Source organism: Panthera uncia, assembly GCF_023721935.1.
Source record: "Panthera uncia isolate 11264 chromosome B2 unlocalized genomic scaffold, Puncia_PCG_1.0 HiC_scaffold_24, whole genome shotgun sequence".
Lineage (NCBI taxonomy): Eukaryota > Metazoa > Chordata > Mammalia > Carnivora > Felidae > Panthera > Panthera uncia.
Genome location: NW_026057580.1, coordinates 109,631,327 through 109,656,566, shown reverse-complemented (window position 1 = coordinate 109,656,566; position 25,240 = coordinate 109,631,327). Strand labels below are relative to the sequence as shown.

General features: G+C 43.9%; 1 protein-coding gene across 1 annotated transcript in view; it reads right to left on the bottom strand.

Annotated features, from left to right (window-relative positions):
* The window catches only part of ZDHHC14 (zinc finger DHHC-type palmitoyltransferase 14), a 214,974-nt gene that overhangs the window by 22,321 nt on the left and 167,413 nt on the right, over positions 1-25,240 (bottom strand). Inside the window, exon 2 of the mRNA XM_049654678.1 lies at positions 21,561-21,721. Coding sequence (XP_049510635.1) covers positions 21,561-21,721 — 161 coding nt within the window. The remainder of the gene's footprint in view (positions 1-21,560; positions 21,722-25,240) is intronic.

The window sequence follows — 25,240 nt, the reverse complement described above, 5'->3', positions numbered from 1 at the left end:
TTGTTTTCCTCTGGAATTGGTAACGGCTGGATGGGAGCCCTCTGGATGGGCTGCTCTTGTCACTAAATGGCCCATCTGGGGCTCTCTGGATGATGGATGTCTCTTAAACAGTTTCCCTCCGGTAATGCAAACTAGCTGAGGTACAGAATGAACCACAAACTTGCGTTCTTGCACACTATGCATCAGTCTCATGGGAATGGGAGTGACACAGATGTCACCGAGCCCAGAGTAATTGCCAGGCTTTTTCTGCAATGGCGGCATTGCACTTGGGGAGTTTAGACTCCTGCTGTCCAATATGGTGGCCACCTCCACTTGTAGCTCTTAAGTGCTCAAAATGTGGCTGGTCTGAATTGGGATTTTTTTGCAAGCGTAAAATACAAAACAGATTTGGAAGATTTAGCACAAAAAGGAGAATATAAAATACCTCAAGAGTCTCTAAATATTGATTACATTTTCAAATGAGAATACGTTGAAGAATTGGGTGACATCAAAATTATAAGAGTCAATTTCACCTGTTTCTTTTTACTGCTATAAAGTCGCTACTTCTAGAAAATTTAAATTGATGTGCTTGCATTTGTAGCTCACGGTATATATGGTGCTCGTTTAGGCAGTCCAAAACATCCATTGGACATTGCCGGAAAATCTCCATACATTATTTATTAGGGTGGCGGTGGGAAGGGCCGGGCCCAGGACTCTGCCCGGATGTACACAGCATGAGGCCTCAATGCTGGTAGGATCTTCATTTCCTTTTCATTCTATTTGCCTTCAGAGCCATCTATCGTTCTTGCTTTCCTCAGTGGTATGGGAATGAAATCAGGAAGTCTGCAGAGATGGGCCCAGCTCACAAGACTGTATACCACAAACCCTTTAAGTGCCTTGATGCTGAAGTTATTTTTAGAGCTAAATTCTAAATAAGAACAACCAAAGCCCCGTCCCCGGAAGAACATTTTGCTTTTTTCTCATTCTTCAACCTATCACCGTACTGGCCACACATCTAACCGCGGACCTCCGTCAAATGTGAAAATTGACTCTTCAGCCCCGACCACTCCATTTCTGTCCATTTACATAAAGACCCTTATGTATCGAATGATACATTGGAGACTAAAATCCTAACATAAGCCAAGTTTCTTTTGTTTCCTATCAGAACAGCCCCTGTGAGTTCTAACAGCCCCATGGTTCTCTCCCAGAACCCTAGTCCACCCCTCACCCCTTGCCTCCGTAACTGCCACAGCCTCCCCAAGTATATCTGGCTCTACCCTCCCCCTCTCCAACCGACCTACTTGCTCGCCTCTGGAGAATTTCTGTGCACACTGCTACGGTGTGCACAAAGTGACACCAGGCCCCACACGTACAGCATCTCATTTGGCTCTGCCCTGCACCCGCAGGACAGGCAGCATTATACTGTCCCTGTTCCAGACAAGGGGACCCCAAGGCCAGAGGGCTGAGTAGTCAGCCCAGATCACAGCCGTGAGTAGCACAGTCAGGGTCCAGGCCGCCTTTCTGCGTGGCTCTACCTCACATCTCTCTTGCCACAGTCCCTCCACACCTAATTCCTTGACACAGACCAGCCTCGTCTCCAACTTGAGCCTCCCACCCCTCAACTTTCCTTCTGGCAACCCCGCCTCTTGCTGGCTGCAGCCCACCTGGACCCACCCCCGTTCCCCTGAGGGCAGCCTTCTCCTCCCAACACCCTCCGCCAAGCCCAGGCCTGCCCGAAGACCTCTTGCTCAAAAACCCTGCTCCATTATCAGCCTGGCACCCACTGTCCCCATTCTTGGGGCCAACGGAACTGACCTCTCTGCTTGGGCTCCTCATCTGTAGCTTTCCTTTGAAATCTGAGCATCTATTTGACCCTTCATGCAAATTCCTGATGTCTCTGTAAACTCGGGCAAATTTTTTTTATTCCTTTCAAACCTTGCTTGACCACCGGAGAACTCCATCACCCGGCCCTGCCTCAACTAACCTGTGCCCCAGCGCCGTAGGTAAGTGCAGGGGCTCAGCGACCAGGCAGAGGTTAAATCGTGGCTCTGCTATTTACTAGTTGAGAGACTTTGGGAAGTTACCGGCCTCTTCAAGACTCAGTTTCTCCAGTTGTAAAATGGGAATAACAGTAGCACCTGAGAGGTACTATTGCAGAGAAGGGAATGAGTGTGTGGAACGCACAGAAACCGTGCCTGGGCTACTGCATGTGCTAAACATGTTTTAGCCATTCTCACTCTCCCCTGGTTCTGTTTTCTGGCCTGTTGAAAACTGTCCTGAGCAGGCGTTACCTGCTGCTGACCGAATTCATTAATTATCCCTCCTCCATGCACACCGCCCATGCCAGTTAAAGGAAGGTGGCTCCTGTCCCTCTATTTCTCTTTTCAGTCATCAGTTTCTGAAATAACACCCACCCCCCCCGCTTCTCCTACCCTCTGCCCCTCCATTCACCATCTCCTCTGGCAATTCGTGTCCTCCTGTCTTTTGAAATCCAGCTCAGACTTGTTTTCCCCAGAAAAATCTCTCTTGATTTTCTCCTAGGCTTGTGGTTCCCTCCATCCTCATAAATTCAGGTTACATTACATCAGTGGCTCTCCACCCAGGTGATTTCTGCCACTCCCCCGGAGGACATTTGGCATTGTCAGGAGACAATTTTATTGGGGTAGAGGGGTAGTAAACATGGGGAGTAGCATCTAGTGGGTTAAGGAAAGGGATGCTGCTAAACATCCTGCAAACACAGCACAGCCCCCACCTCCACCCCACAAATAATTCTCTGGCCCAAATTGTCGACGGTACAGCCTTAAACCCTGTATTACAGTTACCTATCCTTATTGATGTTCCTGTTTAACAACAACAACAACAACAGCCTTCTTGGCCATCTGCGAGGCAAGGAGACAAGACAAGGAGAAACCCAACCTGGAAACACCTAGATCTTGGGCTGCTAGCTTACAGAACTGTGAAAAAATAAATTTCTGTTGTTTAAAAAAAAGTCTTCAGTGGTTTCACTTGTGCATGCCAGCCTCCGGCTAGATTTCTTCAGATTCATCCACAGCACTTAAAACAGTGCTGTGCTGAAAATAGATTGATTAATTGATAATGATTAATTTTCTAACTAAACAGCCAGCCAGGAATATTTTTCATCAAATGTCTGGGATATGTCATCACAAGATGAAAAATAGGCACATAAATGTTTGAAACATCCTGTGCTGGTTGAGAGAAAAATACAGAAGTCTGCAGTTACCAAGCAAAAGTCTGTCCAACGACAGGAGGGTCTGGGGGAGTCACGCAAACACTCCCCACCCCCCACCGCCATCAACATCAGACACAGTGCACAGGCAACCTGTTCATGTCTGGCTTCATATCTGTGTTCTTTTCTAGGAACTTGACCTTTCGGTTGGTATTCATGGGATTAATATCATGTAAGAACAGCAAAATCTGGTCATCCAAATTAAGAGAAACTATGTCTTTTATCTAGAATGCAAGTGACAGTGAGGAAGGCGTGTCAGTGATCTAAAATTGGTGTCCAGGGGCGCCTGGGTGACTCAATCGGTTAAGCGTCCAACTCCGGCTCAGGTCATGATCTTGCAGTCCATGAGTTCGAGCCCCGCATCAGGCTTTGTGCTGACAGCTCAGAGCCTGGAGCCTCCTTCGGATTCTGTGTCTCCCTCTCTCTCTCTCTGCCCCTCCCCGACTCACACTCTGTCTCTCGAAAATGAATAAATGTTAAAAAATATTAAAAGAAAACAAAATTGGTGTCAAGTTGTCTAGGGCACAGGTGAACACAACACCTGGCATCTTTTCCCTAGTCCGTCACATGTCTTTCCTGCAAAGACGGTAACTAAATAAATAGTAGGAAGAAAAGACCATCCTCCCAATGGCGCCTCCAGTGGCAGCACCCATAACTGGATGGGGGTTTATAAGCCCCTGACCACTCCTGCCTGAGTGAGGAAGCTGAGGAAACGTAGGCGACAGCCACAAGGCATCCATGTGTTACTCTTAATAAACTGCTCTGTGCGGAGTGCTGACCAGCATCGCAGTGGAGATCAGACAGCAGCCCCATCCCAAGTGCCCATGCTTCACCTGCTGGCGTGAAAAGCCTAGCATTCCAATCTATTACAGAGAACTACACACATTTTGGGTGGAACTTGTAATAATAATTACATAAAAGGTCTCTGACTTGGCGGGAGTATGTGCTGTCCTTCTAGACAAGGCTCAGGCGACATTCTGAGTTCAGTAAGGTAGGCCTGAACCATGGTGAAGTTACATAGAAAAAGAAACTCATTAAGAATCAGAGGCCACCATTCAGAGTGGGCCTTTTCTCTGGGTGCTTTCAAAATTTGTATCAACCGCGTGACACAGGAATGTTGCCTGATCCAGTCCAAAAGTTCTGGTCTCACTGATGCTTGGCATGACCCAGCTCTCACCCTCCCAGACGGATCCATTATACCTGAGTGAGTGTGGAAGATTTACATCTTATAAAATACATGCCCCCGCGTGCCCTCCAGCTAGAAGTTTTGGCTCTGGAGCCGCCCTGGACAAACGCACATGAGGAGGGCAGTCCTACATTGTGGAGACAGACAGCATCCAGCGGGTATCAGCAATCCTTTGATAGGAGGCAAAAGGCTCACTTCTCCCGTGAGGTATAGGAAGTAACGTCTGCAATGTTCTTTTGGTGAGTATGTGGTGCTCAGAGGCTTTAGTAACCCTGGGATACTCTTCTCAGAGCCTCACCCCCACCCCAGCCCACATGTGAGCTTTGGAAATAGGTGGCAAGGGTTAAAAGAGAGCTACCCATGAGGACCCATGCAGAGGGGGCTAGCTGGGGCACAATCTGTGATGCTGGTCCCCAAAGTATCCACACAGAAGCTTCGCTTAGATGAGTGCACACCAGATCATTCAGTCCTGGGTGTTCTTCTCAAATCTCTCGTTTGGGTCACAACATCTATATCTTAGAAAATAGACTGCAAGAAAGACATCTACTCATTCCCCAACTAATCTTTCTGAGACGCCTGAATCTTGTGGTTGTTCAACTTTCCAGAAATGCTCAGCTCTACCTTCCGGTGTGTGGGATACATAAAAGGTGAAGGATCTTAGGGGCGCCTGGGTGGCTCAGTCGGTTAAGCGTCCGACTTTGGCTCAGGTCATGATCTCATAGTTCGTGAGTCTGAGCCCTGTGTCGGCCTCTGTGCTGACAGCTCAGCGCCTGAAGCCTGCTTCACATTCTGTGTCTCCCTCTCTCTCTGCCCCTTCCCTGCTCATGCTGTGTCTCTCTCTGTCTCAAAAATAAAGAAACATTAAAAAAAATTAAAAAAAAAAAAGGTGAATCTTAAAGGAGAAACTGTACCTCTGATCCAGTGGTTCTCAAAGTGTGGCCTCCAGACCAGCATCATCAGCAACTCCTGGGAGCTTGTCAAAAATGCAAATTTAGCGGGCTCCACCCCAGACCCCTGACTTGGAAACTCTGGAGGGGGCGGTGCCCAGACATCTGTTTGAACAGACCTTTCAGATGATCTCGGCGTATGTTCAGGTTTAAGAACCAGTGGCCTAATCAATAGCATGGAATGTGACCGTATTAAAAACATTAATATCATTAAAACCAAACATGATTCTGTTTGGGTATTCCAGAGGATCCCACTGTTTATAGCTTTACAATTACATCAATAGAAACAGAAAGAAATCTGTTAAGAGTATAATTTGCATTATTACAGTGGTTGGTACTGAACAAGCACTCAAGGATATGTTGAATACATGAAAAATGAATGAATGTATGAAGTCTTTCCAAAAATGATGGAGTTAAATGCCGTTCTCCCACGCTTTTCTCTGAAGTGATCCAAAGCAAGATGAAACCATACCAATAATTCTGAGAGATTCTAATAACTACTTAGGTCCAATTCTTTGTCTTTAAACCTGTGCCATCCACTATGCCAGCCCCTAGATACACGTGTCTCCTGAGCATTTGAGATGCAAGGAGGAGTCCGCACTGAATGTCCCCTAAGTGCAAAGTAAGATTCAACACTGGCAAGATTCAACACCAAAAACAAAAAGAATGTAAAATATCTCATTAGTCCTTCTTAATGTGGAATACATGTTAAACGATGATATTTTAGACACACTGTGCTAAATCATATACATTATTAAAATCAATTTTACCTGTTCCTTTTCATTTTTTTTAAATGTCACTACTAGAAAATTTACACTGACACACAGCGCTTGCATTACCTTTCTGGGGGTGTGCTGCTCAGTATTGCTTTAACTGTGTTACTTTTAGTTGTGTGAGAGCCACAGGGAGATTTTTGTCCATTTCTACTCTATTGCTTTCTCTTGAGTATGAGAAGCAGCCCAGCCATCACATACTCAGGGACCCTTGGACTTCAAGTTTCCATCCTTCACAGAAAATAAAGAGAGTTTCTTAAAGTGCACACTCCAAATTTTTGATGGTATGTCATATGACTCATCCAGCTGTACTTCTGTTTTCTCCTAGATGGTGTTTTAATCTACCATTTCCAAATAAATGGTCTTCATTTCTGCCCATCTGTGTCAGTTAAAATTTTCCTTCAGGGGCCTCGGAAGGTGAATTTGGATAAATGAAAACTATGAGGAGTTGTTTCCTTACCAAACGTGATGGCAGGAAAAGCGCTCACCGGAGGGCCCCACCATTCTCCCCAGTAGAGCCTTTACTGGCTTCTTCACTTGTACCTTCTACCTGCTGAGTGCTGGCTGCAACGAGTCCTAATGCCCATCTCCGACTCTGGACTACATGGCCAATATTAGTCTACTCATATTCTTAGGCAACGATTCTTAACCTCAGAACTCGTCCACGAGAAACACAAAATAACAGTTGCTCTGTCTCCCATAACTTAGTCTTGAGTTTTCCAGGGCACAGAAGGGAAGGAAGACAGAGCACACCCATTCCCAAAACTGGCTGCAAATCCCTACTCTATAGCATTAAATTCTAAAGGAGGAGGGAGAACGGTCACTTGGAGAGCCAGCAGTGAGTTGGTTTGATTATGACAAAGCTTCGGAGGGTGATTATTTGGGCGTAGTTTCATTGATATCACAGACCCCATTGATCTCACAGAGTATGCAAGCACACAAATGACATAGGGGTGTTGACGACACGTAAGGGATAAGCAGAGACCCTAAGAGTACGTTATTTGGCAAGTGGCTCTCTGTTAAGTTGGATCCCCAGTGTAGACTCCAGCCACAAAACACTCAAAACATGCAGATGTTTTATGAAGCAGAATGACGGATGGTGCCCTAGACTGTTAAAAAAAAAAAAAAAAAAAAAGCTTTTCTCAAGAAATCTTCAGGGAGCCCCTATTGCTTCTTTGACCACAGCGCATTCTCTAAATCCCTCCGGCTCCACGGGCCGCTAATCCTTTCCCTGACCTGCACCTGCTCAGCCTCTCCTCCCTCTCCTCCCAACCCCGGCCCGCCACGCGCCTCCTCGCCCTGGTCCACTTCCTCTCTCCTCCCCCAGTGCTTTGTCTCCTTTTATTCCTGAGAGGCCTTTCATGCTCCTCTACACTTGTAATAAGAAAATGCCTCCCACTTCCAGGGACAAAGAGCCCGCCCACTCTTCTGATTAACCTCCTCCGGTGACTTTTCCTGAAAAGCCATTCTCGCCTCCCTTCTTCCCCATGCCCTGCACGCTCACGACTGTGGACCCGCTGCTGTCCCAGAGCATGTTTGGCTGAACACGCCCTGCCCATTCTTGGATGAAGTGCCTTATCTTTGACTTCCCTCTAAAACCTATTGACTGACTAACTCATTCCCTCACTCAGAAGAGCTGTTGTTCCATCGTCTTGCTTTATCATCCCAAGCACAGCAGTTAGAAACAAAGCCAGTAATATTCCAGTGAGTCATTTAAGTATCTCGTATTTTGCAGCACCTACAGTTTACTTGTAGGATTTTTACTTGGGTGTGCGGGCAGCTTTGCATTCTAACATTATTCACAGAATATGTCATTCTTTTTTTTTTTACATGTCTTTTAATTTTCTTGATAGTTCTTATTTATTTATTTAGATTCAAGTTAGCTAACATACAGTGTACTATTGGTTTCAGGAGTAGAACCCAGTGATTCATCACTTACATAGAACACCCAGTGTTCAGCCCAACAAGTGCCCTCCTTAAAGCCCATCACCCATTTAGCTCTTCAAGCTGTATTACAAAGCTGTAATCATCAAGGCAGTATGGTACTGTCACCAAAACAGACACGTAGATCAGTGGAACAGAACAGAGAACCGAAAAATGGACCCCAAAACGTATGGCCAACTAATCTTGGACAAAGCAGAAAGAGCATCCAGTGAACAAAAGACAGTCTCTTTAGCAACTGGTGTTGGGAGAACTGGACAGCGACATGCAGAAGAATGAAATCGGACCACTTTCTTACACCATACACAAAAATAAATTCAAGTGGATCAAAGACCTAAATGTGAGACAGAAAACCATCAAAATCCTACAGGAGAAAACAGGCAGTAACCTCTTTGACCTAAGCCACAGCGACTCGTTATTAGACACGTCTCTGGAGGCAAGGGAAACAAAAGCAAAATGAATTACTGGGACCTCATCAAGATAAAAATCTTCTGCACAGTAAAGGAAACAATCAACAAAACTAAAAGGCAACTGATGGAATGAGAGAAGATATTTGCAAATGACATATCTGATAAAGGGTTAGTATCCAAAATCTATAAAGAACCTATCAGACTCAACACCCAAAAAACAAATAATCCAATAAAGAAAAGGGCAGAAGACATGAATAGACGCTTTTCTAAAAAATACATCCAGATGGCTAACAGACACATGAGAAGATGCTCAACATCACTCATTATTGGGGAAATACAAGTCAGAATATGTCACTCTTTTTGTGTAAGTAGTTGAAGAGGCTAAAAAACCTTCTGAGGTATTCACGCTCCTGGATTTTCAAGGTTAGGCAAAGGAGGAGGAAGGATTTATTTCTAGACTCTGGGATGGTAACACTGGAATGGGTCTTTGCACCCAGTGGGTCAATTTTATTTGCACTAAAACTGAGGCCCAGAGAAGTTAAAACACTTCTCAGGGTCACACAGCAAGTGGAAGAGCTGGGATGCAGGCTCAGCCAACCTAGCTCTAGAGCCTGCACTCATCACCATATACTTTACTACTAATAAAAACATACAGGGATCTTGGAATCTGTAAAGCACTAGCAAAAGAGAATGTATTTATATGGTTATCATTAATAACTAATAATAAGGAAAAAGATGCTGCTTATAGGCACTGCAAGGAGGTAATTACACTGACTGCTCCGGGTAAATGAACTGCTGGTTAGCTAACCCCCTGAAAGCCTGACGGTCCTGAGGACTTGAGAGGAGAGGAAGCAAACACGGGTGGAGAAGGCAGACACAGGTTGGTTCCCCCTCCCCAGGTGGGAGCAGAGAGGCCTTAGGGCTGCGCTTCTCAGCCTTCACGGGTCTTGTTACAAATGCAGCTTCTCAGTCAGGACAAGGACTGGGGCCTGAAGTTCTGCATTTCCAACAAGCTCCCGGGAGATGTTGATGTTGCTCCTCCACGGACCCCTCTTTGTGTAGCAAGGACTTAGGGATTCGGTTTCAGAAGCAAAAAAGTCAAGGGATAGGTATTTACACCTGTCTCTCTCAGAGCCTCAGTTGTCTGCAAACCAAGGGAGTTGTCCGGGATGATGTCCACAGTCACTGAGGTCCCTTGGCGACTCAGAGCGTTGCTGGGGACCAGCTCACCTGGAGTCAGGGAGGCGGGCTCCCCAAGCTCTTTCATCGATGGAATCTGTGCATTTCAGTGCCCCTGGCTGGGGAGGGGTGGGCCTCTATTTTCCACGAACACGCGCCAGACCCTTGCTCTTTCCTTTGGCCATATTCTTGAGCCACGCGGTCCCAATCTCTCCATCCCTTCCATGCCACCAGCCTGTCCTTCCCTTCCTTGCAGCTTCTGGCTTCCTCTGCTCGCTCACAGCTGACCTCTTCCTCACCCTGGTCAGTGGACCAACTTCCCCCTTCTGCGGTTTTGTATATGAGAACTGATTATAATTACAGTATGTTTCTTCTCTCTTTCTCTCTCTCTTTCTCCTCCCTCCCTCTTTCCTCCCTCGCTTCCTTCCTTTCTTCCTTTCTTTCTTTTGTCAAAGCGTGTCAACATTGCTCTTTTTGCTGATTTAACAGACTCTAAAGAATGTAACATTGGTGCCGTGAGAGAGAGCCATCTGAAATGAAGTGGTCCCTTTGTTTTCAGGGTGGATTTGTTAATTGTCCAGAAGAGATTCCAAATGTGTACATGGGTACACTTCTGTAAGTCCAACCTTCAACTTAGTAAGACTTACTGTGTTAAAAGAGACACCCAGCGGATTCAGGATGGGGAGTACAGAGGTCACCAAAATACCGCTGTGGATTTAGCAATTCAGATTCAGAGGCTCAGCGCAGCGTGGACAAGAAAGCGCGATCTCAGCAAGTGCCCTCGTCTCAGTTTCTCTTCCTGTAAAAAGGAGGAGAATCCCACTCGCCACCCACAAGGCTCTCTGGAGGACTGCTCTGCAAAGGGCATCCACCAGGGGTGGGAGCTGCAGAGTACTCTTCTCTGTCCTTACAATTCTCCATCCCAACCATCACAGTAAAATGTCCTAACCTCGCAAACCCGTGAATACATTTACATCAGAAACTGGCCTCGGTTCCAACACATGGTGCATTCCCGCAAATTTGGATTTCTACAGGAAGAAGACATAATATAGACTTTAATGAACATCCTGGATGAAAAACCCCTCTTCCTAAATCCTCTGGAAAAACAAAATCTCTGGCTCCTTCCTTCCCTCAGAACTAGAGTTTTCAAAATCTTGTGGTATTTCCCCAAATACCACAATTTCGAATTGTGACATCTGGTTCCCAGCTCTCCCAGGCTGGATTATTTTTTAAAGAGACAATGAGGAATTCTGACATTCTGAGTTGCCACCCTGTGTTGGTATGGGAGAATCACTGCCTATCCTTCCTTGGCATTAGTACGCACTAGATGTTTCTAGCATTTTCCCTTAAACAAGGAATCTTCTTCCTCTTCTTTTTTTTTTTTTTTTATTCCTGGGATGCCATTTTCTTCAAAGGCCTTGTCCCTTCCAGAAGGTATTTTAGACACGGCGGGACACCCTGCTCCCCTCTTCCCTTAACTCCTTCACGAGTATCACAGGGCATGTGGGCATCAGTGAGAGTCCCAAAGGACAGAAGTCCCAAAGGACAAAAGGCAGTCAGTTTCAAGAGGGGCGTCGGATTGCCTGGACTTTCCTGGCAGTTCCACTCTCTCCACACAATTGGGCCCGGGATTTGAGAACCAGGCCCTGTAGCCACAATGTGCTGGGCATGGCTCTCTATTTCTGAGTCATGGAGATGATGGGGGAGTCAGCCAACAGGATGGGAGAGTTGGATGATGCCCACAGCCTGGGGGGGGGGGGAGAAAGCAACTTAGGGAAAATAGGAAGGGCTACTTGCTCCACTAAGACCAGAAACTCTCACTCAGAGCCTGGCTCCCCAGAGCAGCCAGACCACGGGCAGTGGTCTGGAGCACAGGGGGTGATGGCAGACGGGCCTATGTTCCCAGCTCTGGCCAAATGACCTTTGACCAATCACTGTCCTTTCTGAGCACTGGCTTTCTTGTGACTAAAATAGGGACAATAGTGTCTAAACACCATGGAGTGGATGTTGTGAGTATAAAGGAAGTCCTACATAGACAGGGCTGAGTATGATACCCGGCACGAGAGAGGCACTCAGTGAAAAATAGCTATTACCATCATTCTATCTTTCAGCATGGACCGACCAACCAAGTGCTTTACAGGAAAAGCACGCAGAATATTTTACTTCAACAGACACAGGTAAATGCTGATGGCGCATGGAAGAGAAGTGCCAAAGCTAATGGAGTGGCATCATGGTTGCTCTGTTAAAGAAGGGGGCAGGAAGCAAGAAGCAGGGCAGAGACGATGGCAAAGGCGGGAGGAATCCCACACAGGCAGGTGTAATTCAAGTCCGAGCAGAGTTTCCGGGTCTGGCCAACTGTTCATGAAAGGCCAAAATGTCCACTGCAAATAACAATTACACAACGGATAAACTGGGATCATTTTGGAGGTGAGCGGGAAAATGCAAACAAAAACTGGGGGGAAGGGTGAGAAAATATCACCTTCTGAAAAGAAAATTGGCGAAAGCCAATCAAATTAACCACCAATGACCCTGCCCTTTCTCTTTTTGTATGTTCTACACTGTGGCATCCAGCATATAGCACACAGAGTGACTCAGAGTCTAAGGAAGGTTTAATCACAGATCGATCACAGACAACAGACTAATCGTGAGGCCAAAAATAAATGAAACAATCACATTTTAAAGCAATTTTATGGTGAATGTCATCAGTAAAAATAACCAACACAAAAAGAAGCCAGTATTGACTTAAAAAATTAAATCGCCAGGAAAAATCTGTCTTACTAGAAATAACAGTTCTGTAAGAAAATTCATAATGACAACTTTCATGACAAAAAGCCTGATTAATGAAAACATTCTTAGTTTTAAATTTTATGCAGAAATGACTCTAATCATAATAATTTTAGTAAAATAAAAACAGCAATGGGAAAAATTGGAAATGGTGTAGCTTTACAACAGATAAAATTGATTAAGGTCTTAAAATGGCTTAGAGTATTCTCAGTCTTTTCTTCAACAAGAATCCATCAGTGTTGTTAAAATGCCAATTAAAATGTTTCCACTCTTAAACACAGAATTAAGATGTCTCTAGGGAAAAAAACTCTAGCAAGTCAAATTGGCGGATGAAAACATCCTGTTCCCATGGAACTCTTCCCAGGAATTGCGCTATGTAGGATGGGGCGGAACCGCGGCTGGTTGGCCAGTGTTTCCTCGGGATCAGAAACAGCCGTGCTTCCTAAACATCTCTTCTAGAGGATGTCCAGTCCAATTTAGGAAATAAGGAAAGATGAAACTTTTGTGTTAGAAATGGTGATTGGTTCTGTGTACTTCAAGAAAAGAGGTTGATGAGAATCTGACCAAAAGAGTAGAGGGTAGAGGATGAAAGAGAAGAAGAGGAGGAAGGGGAGGGGAAGTAGGGGGAGGAGAAGGGGGAGAAAGAGAAATAGGGGAAGAAGGAGGGAGAGGAGGAGGGGGAGGAAGTTGAGGGGGAGGAGGAGGAAGAGGGGAGGAGGAGGGAGAATGAGAAAGAGGAGGAAGGAGAGAAGATGGGGGAGGAAAAGGAGAGGGAGAAGTGGAAGAAGAGGAGGGAGAGAAGGAGGGGGAGGAAGAGGAGAGGGAGGAGGGGGGAGAAAGAAGCAGATGAGGCAGAGGAGGAAGGAGTGGAGGAGGGGGAGGAGAAGAGGGAGAAAGAAGCTAAGGAAGGGAGAGGAAAGGGGGAGGAGGGGATGAGGAGAGGGAGGAGGGGGAGGAGAAGGTGGAGGGGGAGAAGAGGAGGAAGCAGGGGGAGGGAGAGGAGGAGAGGGCCAGGGAGGAGGGGAGGGAGGAGGGAGAGAGAGAGGAAAGGAGAGAGGGAGGGAAAGAGACAGAAGGAGACCCAGAAGGGAGACGCACTGTGACTAGCAGAGTGGTGTTCTAGCTGTCCAGTGAAAGTTGCACAGTGGAGGTAATAATTCTTCAGATTCCGCCGTTGCCACAACAGAGGCGAGTTTTTTAAAGACAACCCTACTTCCTTTGATAGAATTCCGCCCTCACCAAGCAACTATTTGATCTGTGATCAATTTATCATCTTTTTCTTTTACGGATCCTGCTGGAACTCTGTAGTGTCAGGGTTACCGTGACACGGGGAGAGAGTTTCCTAAATAACTAGGCTTGCTTTTGGGAGTCCAGCAAGCTGAGTTCACATTTCAACTCGTCCTGGACTCCCTCTCTTGGCATCCTCAGGACCAGTGGGGCTGGGAAGTGACCACACGCATAATGAAAAGTAGAGAGGCAGACCCACCACTTTCCCCCATTTTGATCCCTGTAAAGGTCTATCCCTACTTGAAATGAAATGCTTTGATCCTGTGATTTATAATGCAGCATCTCATAATTTTTTTTCCTTTTTAAAGATTTTCTTATCTTATTTTTTTATTTAAGAGAGAGAGACAGAGAGAGAATGAGTGGGAGAGAGGAGCAGAAGGAAAGTGAGAGAGAATCCCAAGTAGGTTCCACACTTAGTGTGGAACCTGATGCAGGGCTTGATCCCACAGCCCTGGGATCATGACCTGAGCTGAAATCAAGAGTCAGATACTCAACTGACAGAGCCACCCAGGTGCCCCTCTCATCATTTTTTTTCCTAACTCCAAGTCAGTTGCTTAGTATCTTATCATCCCCAAGTGAACCGAAAAAGCTGAGTCTCCAAAGGGTCACATTTCCAAGCAGGACTCCAGGGACTTTAGGGACCCCAGTGAGACCTCCCTGCACCCCTGCTGCCATTCTTGGGTGTATTTTTAGCTGCAGTGTAACTCATCAGGAAAGGTGTTCCAGAAAAAAGAAGTGTAAGGCATTTCAGGAGACTTGTAACAGACTCTGAGACACTGAGTCTCCTCCTCCTCACCACCTACTCCCCGGCAGAAATCTGAAGGCAGGGAGCTGTGCCCGCCCTCCACCCACAGCTTCCAGCAATTACTCAGATGGCTGGTTTCCAGCGGCGATCCTGGGCTTCTGTAAGGAGACATCTACTACAGATAATTAGGATTCATAACTAATAATAAGAAGTTTCCAAATGTAATTTTCATTTTTCCTTCTTTCGTTAGATGGCACAAAATAAATGTGCTAAGATTTCATTGAAACAGAATCTTATTCTCCACAGCCAAGTAATATAGGGGAGGGAGGACTCCTTATAAAGAATTAGACCAACTGTGCAATTTATTCCTACCACATTTCAGGTCGAGAATTCTTTTATGAGAATCTATGTATGTGGAAGGTGAGGAGAGAACTAGGTGGGAAAAGAGAAGAATTTTTCTACTTTTCTTAAAAGACAGACAGAAAGAAAGAAAAAGAAAAAGAACCCAACCAAAAAACCCCAACCATTTACTAAGCTGATCCTGAAAAGAACCTTATAGGATACGCATCATTATTGCCATTTGACAACTAGCCTAACGTCACACAACTAGAGGTGAGTGGGCCCTTCTTCCTCTTCTGTTCCCATTGTCCTCCTCTCCCCTTCCTCTCTTCCTCTTTTTCCCTGACAGCTTTATTGTGCTATAAACTTACAAACCTAACAGCTAGCCTTTGGAAATATACAATGTCATGACCTTAAATAAATGTGCTGGGTTGTGCAACCAGCACCACAGCCCAAGTTGAGGCCATTTCCAGCAAGTTTTCTGAAGTCCAAGTGTGGTGACCATCACTCCTGCCCCCACCCCAGGCAATCACTCATCTACTTTCTATCTCTAAAGATTTGCCCTTTCCAGAGATTTCATACACATAGAACTACACAATATGTAGCCTTCTGATCGGACTTCTTCCGCTTAGAGCGTTTTTGTTATGTTTATTTATTTTGAGAAAGAGAGTGTGTGAGCAGGGGAGGGACAGAGACAGAGGCAGAGAGAGAATCCCAAGCACGCTCCTCACTGTCAGTGCAGAGCCTGATGTGGAGCTTGATCCCATGAACCATGAGATAATGACCTGAGCCATTATCAAGAGTCAGATGCTCTGGGAATGCAAGCTGGTGTAGCCACTCTGGGAAACAGTATAGAGGTTCCTCAAAAAATTAAAAATAGAACTATCCTATGACCCAGCAATTGCACTACTAGGCATTTATCCAAGGGATACAGGTGTGCTGTTTCGAAGGGACACATGCACCCCCACGTTTATAGCAGCACTATCAACAATAGCTAAAGTACGGAAAGAGCCCAAATGTCCATCGATGGATGAATGGATAAAGAAGATGTGATGTGTATATATATATATAATGGAGTATCACAATAAAAAAGAATGGAATCTTGCCATTTGCAACTATGTGGATGGCACTGGAAGGTATTATGCTAAGTGAAATTAGAGAAAGACAAATATATGACTTCACTCAAATGAGGGCTTTAAGAGACAAAACAGATGAACAAGAGGAAAAGGAAACAAAAATAATATAAAAACAGGGAGGGCAACAAAACATAAGAGACTCATAAATATGGAGAACAAACAGAGGGTTATGGGAGGGGTTGTGGGAGGGGGGATGGGCTAAATGGGTAAGGGGCACTAAGGAATCTACTCCTGAAATCATTGTTGCACTATATGCTAACTAATTTGGATGTAAATTAAAATAATAATAATAATAAAATTAAACTAAAAAAAGAAGACATGGTGTATATATACACAATGGAATATCACTCAGCCATCAAAAAGAATAATATCTTGCCATTTGCAATGATGTGGATGGAGCTAGAATGCATTACATTGAGTGAAATAAATCAGAAAAAGAGAAGTACCATAAGATTTCACTCATAAGTAGAATTTAAGAAACAAAACAGATAACATATCGGAAGGGGTGGGGGAAAAGAATAAAGGGAGACAAACCACAAGAGACTCTTAACCATAGAGAACAAACTGAGCATTGATGGAGGGACGGTGGGTGGGGATGGGCTAGATAGATGATGGGTATCAGGAGAGCACTTGTGATGAGCACTGAGTGTTCTATGTAAATGATGAATCACTGAATTCTACTCCTGAAACTAATATTGCACTGTATGTTAACTAATTAAAATTAAAATTTTAGAAAAAGATGTGGTATGTATATACAATGGAATTCTATTTAGCCATAAAAAAGGAAAGCTTGCCATCTGCTACAACATCGATGAAACTTGAATGTATTATACTCAGTGAAATAAAGAGAGAAAGAGAGACAAATACTGTATAATATCACTTATATAAAGAACTTTAAAAAAAAACAGAGCTCATAGATACTGAGAACAGATTTAACGGATTGGTCATTGCCAGGTAAGGAGGGTGGGGGTGAGCATAATGGGTAAAAGGGGTCAAAATCTACAAACTTCCAGTTACAAAATAAATGTCATAAGGGTATAATGTGCATCATGGTGACAATAGTTACTAATATTGTATTGCATATTTGAAAGTTGCTAAGAGAGTAAATGTTAAAATTTCTCATTACAAAAATAATTTATTAGCTATTTATGGTTATGGATGTAAATCATATTTATTGTGGTGATCATTTTGCAATCTACACAATTATCGAATCATGTTGTACACCTGAAACTAATATAATGTTATGCTAATTGTATCTCAATTAAAAAGCAAGAGAATTATTTTTTTAAAAAAGATACTCTTTCCTGTAATGAGATTGTGGGTGATGGTTATTGTCCATACTGTAAATTTTGGAGTTCTGTTTTTTTGGGTGTCTGAGCCTCTTTAAAAATTATCATTGGGGCACCTGGGGGGCTCAGTCGGTTAAGATTCCAACTCAGTTTTGGCTCCGGTCATGATCTCACGGTGCGTGGGTCTGAGCCCCACATTGGGCTCTGCACTGATGGTGCAAAGCCTGCTTGGGATTCTCTCTCTTTGTTTTCTCCCCTCAGTCTCTTTCTCTCAAAAATAAATAAACAGTTTTAAAAGTTAAAAAAAAGTCAGATGCTCAATTGATTGAGCTACCCAGGCACCCCTTGCTGAGTGTGTTTTTAAGGTTTATCTGTGTTGTAACATGTGTCAACACTGGACTCCTTTTTATAGCTTAATAGTATCCCACTATGTGGATATACCACATGTTGTTCGTCAGTTTGCTCACTGATGGACAATTTGTGTTGTTTCCAGTTTTGGGGTTTTAGGTACAAGGCACACCAGAGACATATGTTGTCACTCCTCTTGGATAAATACCTAGAAATAGAGTTGCCAGGTTGTAGGATAAGCTATGCTTAACTTCTTGAAGAATTTTAAGGAAATGTTTTCGAAAGTGGCTGCACCATTTTACATCCCCACCAGCAATACGTGATGGTTCCAATTTCTCCATACCTTCACCATCATTTGTCACCCTCAAGTCTTTTGGATTAGAGCCATTCTAGTGGGTGTGAAGTGGTACCTCATTGTGGTTTTGATTTGCATTTCCCTTTTAACTAATGATATTGATCCTGTTTTCATGTGTTCTTTGGCCATTCATATATCTTCTTTGGAAAAATGTTCAAATCCTTTACTCATTTTTAATTGGGTTATCTTATTATTGAGTTGTAAGAGATCTTTATATTCTGGATACAAGTACAAGATATTTTTATCAGATATATGATTTGCAAGTATTTTCTCCCAGTCTTTGGCTTGTTTTTGTGTTTTCTTAATAGTGTCTTTTTAAAATTATTTATTTATTTATTTATTTATTTATTTATTTATTTATTTATGAGAGAGAGAGAAACAGAGCATGAGCAAGGGAGGGGCAGAGAGAGAGGGAAACACAGAATCTGAAGCAGGCTCTGGGCTCTGAGCTGTCAGCATAGAGCGTAAGGCGGGGTTCAAACTTGTGAACCAGGAGATCATGACCTGAGCAGAAGTTGGACACTTAACCAACTGAGCCACCCAGGCTCTCCTAATGGTATCTTTTTAAAATGTGTATTTATTTATTTTGAGAGAAAGAGAGAGCTCAAGCAGCGGAGTGGCAGAGAGAGAGGAAGAGAGAATCCCAAGCAGGCTCCTCACTGTCAGCACAGAGCCCAACCACGGGGCTGGATCCCACAAACCATGAGATAATGACCTGAGCCAGCATCAAGAGCCCGGACACCCAACCAACTGAGCCACCCAGGTGCCCCTTAAAGGTGTCTTTGAAGCACAAAAATTTTTAATTTGATGAAATCCAATTTATTATATTTTACTTTCATTATAGATCATGCTTTTGGTGTCTATATAAGAAGTCTTCGCCTATCCTAAGGTCATGAAAATTTTCTCTATGTTTCTTTCAGAAGTTTTAGAATTTTAGCTCTTAAATTTAGGTCTATGATCCATTTTGAATTAAACTGTGTGTAAGGTATGAGGTAAGGATTACTTGTTATAGGTTTCTTGAGCTTTTCTATTTCTTTTTGAGTCATTCTTTTGGTAACTGTGGCTTTCTAAGAATTTGTCTATTCATCTAAGTTGTCTAATTTGTGGCACAAAATAAAAATCCTTTTACTATCTGTAGGGTCACTGGTGAGGCCTCTGCTTTCATTCCTGATTTTGGTAATCTGTATCTTCTCTGTCTCTCTCTCTTTTTTTTTTTTTTGGAAGGGGTGGGGGATAGTATAGTTAAAGGTTTGCCAATTTTGTTAGTCTTCTCAAGGAACTAACTTTTGGTCTCATTGATTTATGATTTACCCTGTTGTTTTCTGTATTCTATTTCTTTTATTTCCAATGTCATTTTTAATACTGCCTTATTATAGCTTGTTTTGAGTTCAGTTTGTCCTTTTTCTAGTTTCTTAAGGTGAAAGTTTCAGTTACTGATTTTTTTCCATACTTCACTCCAAAGCAAATTGGCCCCTCAGGGAAGCTGCTGGTTTTCAGAGCTTGCCCTGTCCAGGTCGAACTTTATCACCTTTGAAATTTGGGTGGGGATTGAAGCAGCTCCAGGTGAGAATGTCATAGACACCCACTCTACTTAACCAAAGTCCAAGAGTTTTTCATGAGTAACTGCTCCTCAGTACAGCTGAATTCTAGAGCCATGAAATGTTTGTGACTATTTTTTCCAATTTTTTTGTTGCTTCTTGGGGAAGGGATGTGCAGAGCAACTCATGTCCGCCATGCTCGCCTGTCTCTAAAGCCCCTCTGCTCTTCCTCACAGGAAACAAGATTCGGTTTCATCCTTTACCCCATCTAGTTCTCTCACAGATTCTGTGTCTCTGAGAGCATGAGGCAGAGCTGGTTTTAAGAATGTTCATGTTGAAAAATACTGCTTAGGATATATACGGCACTTCAGTGAATCACTCAACCTCTTCAATATTAACAAGGAAGAACGGAAACTCTCTTAGGGAATTCCGGTGGCACTCTTTATCATCCCCAGTTCCTAATCTTGTTGATTTTGCAGATGCTCCTTTCACTAACCAAGAGGTGGGATAGCAAATAGGATCACAGCAGGAAAATGCTTCAAGGCCAGTGTGAAGAGCTGGGCTCTTTGCACACTGCTTGAGTCGAGGATTTTCTAGCTGCATGCTAATGTGATGTAGGTACAGACCATGCAGTTTCCATAGGCCCAGTTCTGTTTCAAAGGAAACTGGGCCTGTCTCTCCCCTGGGACATGATGCCCTGGAAAGAATAAGGGCTGAGACCCAGGAGACCTGGGTTCAAGGCTCTGGCTCTGCCACTTTCTCCCATTTAGCCTCTTTGAGACTCTGTTTCCTTATTGGTAAGATGGATGTAATAACCCAATACTTGCTTGGATATGATCAAATTCAGCAATAGCCATGGGTAGCCTTTGCAAATGATTCACATGCTATAAATGTAAGGCTTTAAATTACAAATTAATTCATAACTAATGTCTTGAAATCCCAAGATGCGGTGACTAAGAGATGGTCTGTCTCTCCACTGCTGATTCTTCCTTCTGCTTCCCTGCCTCAGGACACAAGAAGGCTGTGGCCCAGCAGACCCCCACCAAACACTCCCACCATTAAGTCATTCACTGCCCCCCCTCCTGGACAACAGGGATGTAGGCAGATACTCAGAAGACACAGTCATGCTTTGGTACTTGGGGGTGGCAGACCACAGCAGGTGCTGTCTCTCAAGACCCACGCTTGTATTTCTTTACACTGCAAAGCAGGGGGGTCTTTCAGCTGAGTAAGCCTGGGAAGGGAAGCCCACGGTGTAGGAGGAACAGCGGGAGGGAACTGTCAGGTGGGTTTTCATGCTAAGCTTTATGTTCACACGGAGTGATCACAGCCCCTCTGCCACTCTTGTCAGATTATCACTGCACCACCGCCAAGCCACATGGTCACAAATGCAAACTTTTAAGAGCGAGAAGCATCTCTCTTTTCTTAACCAAAAATACAACTTTAAAAGTTTGCCCTGTGAGGGATTAGGATTTGTTTTACTATGTTTTAAAATGCGTTGCTGTAAACTTTTAATCCTAGGATACATATCTAAGAAAAACCAAAGCTATTCAGCTCAATAATATATCACAAATATGTATCTTGGCCATGCCTTAATAAAGGAAGTTCTGGGTCCTAGGCTGGATAACCCAGACAGCGGCGTAAGATGTAACCTCTCCAGGTTTCTGTTACAGAAACTAGCATGAAGTGCATAAAGGGAGCAGAGGGCAGCCACCTAAAACTATGGGTCTTTCGTAACAGAGGCTCCTTCTCAGAGGAGCTTGGGTTTCCAAGAAGCATCGGGAAACAGAACTTGGTGGTGACCCTCACTTGATGGCATCGCCAGCCCGCCTCCAGCGCGCCAGCCCCTGGGCCTTACCTCCAGACACTTTACACCCCACCTCTACTCAGGTCATCCTGCTGCGGCGGGAACGAAGACTTCCGGGACTCCTCCCCGGCTAGGCGTCACCGTCCAGTGTCCCGCCTGCCCCTCCTGCACGGGCACCTGGGCCTGTCCTCCCACACTGTGGCCGAGCCAAGGTGGGAAGGGACCCGAGGCTAAGGGCAGACCTTCGTCTGCTTTTTTGCCTTTCCAGGTTACCTATTTGCCTTTCCAGGTCGGCGGCTTCATCCGGCGTGGCTCGCGGAAGGACTCCCGGGTCACTGAAGCTGGTGCGAAGCAGGGTCCCCATCACAAAGAAGAACAGAATGCCACCAACCACGGGGATGGCGGGGGTGATTTTCACTGCTAGATATGGGCAGCTGCCAACAGGTTGGGAAGGCAGGAGGAGAGGGGAAAGAGAAAGGAAATATAATGTCAGTAATCAACAGTGAGCAGTCTATATTTTCCAAGAAGCCGAAAGCTTCTTTGGAGGAGCAAAATTGATTTCCATTAAAAATTCATCTATGTTAAGCATTTACATTTGGGGAGGTCTGCAATTCTCTCTTGTGGACAGCTTCACCCTCCCTGTCGAGCCACAAAACCCCAGGCCCTCTGCTCCCACAGTGCTACTCGGGAAAGACACTGGCAGAGGAGAGAAAATCATCCCACTTGCACGATCAATGCAGGATGAACAAGAGCTTGTACCCCGCGCGTTATCAATACAGCTAGTGAATCTGTGCCGTCTTCCCGGCCTTCCCTGAAACTGCACAAGACAAGAAGACGCCGGCTTAGAACCATCTTCCCCAGACCCAGGCTTTCCTTCCTGAGTTGAACACCTTCCTGGTCCAAAAGCTGAGAAGCGCAAATGCACCCTTTAAAGGCAAGAAACCGTTTTTCAATATTTTGGAGCTAATCTGTCCAAAAGAGGTTAATGAGCTATGGAAATGAACTTGTAAGCCGGTTTCTGAAGAAGACTAAAGGCATTTAGGCAGGTGGAATATAATAAACTTCTGCTTTCCAGAAGGCATTTTTTTTTTAAATATGAAATTTATTGTCAAATTGGTTTCCATACAACAACCAGCGCTCATCCCAACAGGTGCCCTCCTCAATGCCCATCAGCCACTTTCCCCTCCCTCCCACCCATCAACCCTCAGTTTATTCTCAGTTTTTAAGAGTCTCCTATGGTTTGCCTCCCTCCCTCTCTAACTTTTTTCCCCCTCCCCCTCCCCCATGGTCTTCTGTTAAGTTTCTCAGGATCCACATAAGAGTGAAAACATATGGTATCTGTCTTTCTCTGTATGGTTTATTTCACTTAGCATCACACTCTCCAGTTCCATCCACATTCATACAAAGGGCCATATTTCATTCTTTCTCATTGCCACGTAGTATTCCATTGTGTATATAAACCACAATTTCTTTATCCATTCATCAGTTGATGGACATTCAGGCTCTTTCCATAATTTGGCTATTGTTGAAAGTGCTGCTATAAACATTGGGGTACAAATGCCCCTATGTACCAGCACGCCTGTATCCCTTGGGTAAATTCTTAGCAGTGCTATTGCTGGGTCATAGGGTAGATCTATTTTTAATTTTTTGAGGAACCTCCATACTGTTTTCCAGAGCGGCTGCACCAGTTTGCATTCCCACCAACAGTGCAGGAGGGCTCCCGTTTCTCTACATCCTCTCCGGCAGCTATACTCTCCTGATTTGTTCATTTTAGCCACTCTGTCTGGCGTGAGGTGGTATCTCAGTGTGGTTTTGAAGTGTCTTTCCCTGATGAGGAGTGACATTGAGCATCTTTTCATGTGCTTATTGGCCATCTGGATGTCTTCTTTAGAAAAGTGTCTATTCAGGTTTTCTGCCCATTTTTCACTGGATTATTTGTTTTTTGGGTGTGGAGTTTGGTGAGCTCTTTAAAGATTTTGGGTACTAGCCCTTTGTCCGATATGTCATTTGCAAATATCTTTTCCCATTCTGTTGGTTGCCTTTTAGTTTTGTTGATTGTTTCCTTTTCAGTGCAGAAGGTTTTTTTTATCTTCATGAGATCCCAATAGTTCATTTTTGCTTTTAATTCCCTTGCCTTTGGGGATGTGTCAAGTAAGAAATTGCTGTGGCTGAGGTCAGAGGGGTCTTTTGCTGCTTTCTCCTCTAGGGTTTTGATGGTTTCCTGTCTCACATTCAGGTCCTTTATCCATTTTGAGTTTATTTTTGTGAATGGTGTAAGAAAGTGGTCTAGTTTCATCCTTCTGCATGTTACTTTCCAGTTTTCCCAGCACCGTTTGTTAAAGAGACTTTTTTCCACTGGATAGTCTTTCCTGCTTTGTCAAAGATTAGTTGGCTGTACTTTTGTGGGTCTAATTCTGGGGTTTCTATTCTATTGCATTGGTCTATGTGTCTGTTTTTGTGCCAATACCATGCTGTCTTGATGATTACAGCTTTGTAGTAGAGGCTAAAGTCTGGGATTGTGATGCCTCCCGCTTTGGTCTTCTTCTTCAAAATTACTTTGGCTATTCGGGGTCTTTTGTGGTTCCATACAAATTTTAGGATTGCTTGTTCTAGCTTCCAGAAGAATGCTGGTGCAATTTTGATTGGGATTGCATTGAATGTGTAGATTGCTTTGGGTAGTATTGACATTTTAACAATATTTATTCTTCCAATCTATGAGCATGGGATGTTTTTCCATTTCTTTGTATCTTCTTCAATTTCCTTCATAAGCTTTCTATAGTTTTCAGCATACAGATCTTTTACATCTTTGGTTAGGTTTATTCCTAGGTATTTTATGTTTCTTGGTGCAATTGTGAATGGGATCAGTTTCTTTATTTGTCTTTCTGTTGCTTCATTATTAGTGTATAAGAATGCAACTGATCTCTGTACACTGATTTTGTATCCTGAGACTTTGCTGAATTCATGTATCAGTTCTAGCAGACTTTTGGTGGAGCCTATGGGGTTTTCCATGTATAATATCATGTCATCTGCAAAAAGTGAAAGCTTGACTTTATCTTTGCCAATTTTGATGCCTTTGATTTCCTTTTGTTGTCTGATTCTGATGCTAGAACTTCCAACACTATGTTAAACAACAGTGGTGAGAGTGGACATCCCTGTCGTGTTCCTGATCTCAGGGAGAAAGCTCTCAGTTTTTCCCCATTGAGGATGATATTAGCTGTGGGCTTTTCATAAGTGGCTTCTATGATGTTTAAGTATGTTCCGTCTATCCCGACTTTCTTGAGGGTTTTTATTAAGAAAGGATGCTGAATTTTGTCAAATGCTTTTTCTGCATCAATTGACAGGATCATATGGTTCTTATCTTTTCTTTTATTAATGTGATGTATCACATTGATTGATTTGTGAATGTTGAACCAGCCCTGCAGCCCAGGAATGAATCCCACTTGATCATGGTGAATAATTCTTTTTATATGCTGTTGAATTCGATGTGTTAGTACCTTATTGAGAATTTTTGCATCCATATTCATCAGGGATATTGGCCTGTAGTTCTCTTTTTTTGCTGGGTCTCTGTCTGGTTTAGGAATCAGAGTAATGATGGATTCATAGAATAAGTCTGGAAGTTTTCCTTCCCTTTCTATTTTTTGGAACAGCTTGAGAAGGATAGGTACTGTCTCTACTTTAAATGTCTGGTAGAATTCCCCTGGGAAGTCATCTGGTCCTGGACTCTTATTGTTGGGAGATTTTTGATAACTGATTCAATTTCTTCATTGGTTATGGGTCTGTTCAAGTTTTCTATTTCTTCCTGAAAATGGAATTATTACAACCAATCCCTCAGAAATACAAGCAATTATCAGGGAATACTATGAAAAAATTATATGCCAACAAACTGGACAACCTGGAAGAAATGGATAAATTCCTAAGCACCCACACACTTCCAAAACTCAAACAGGAAGAAA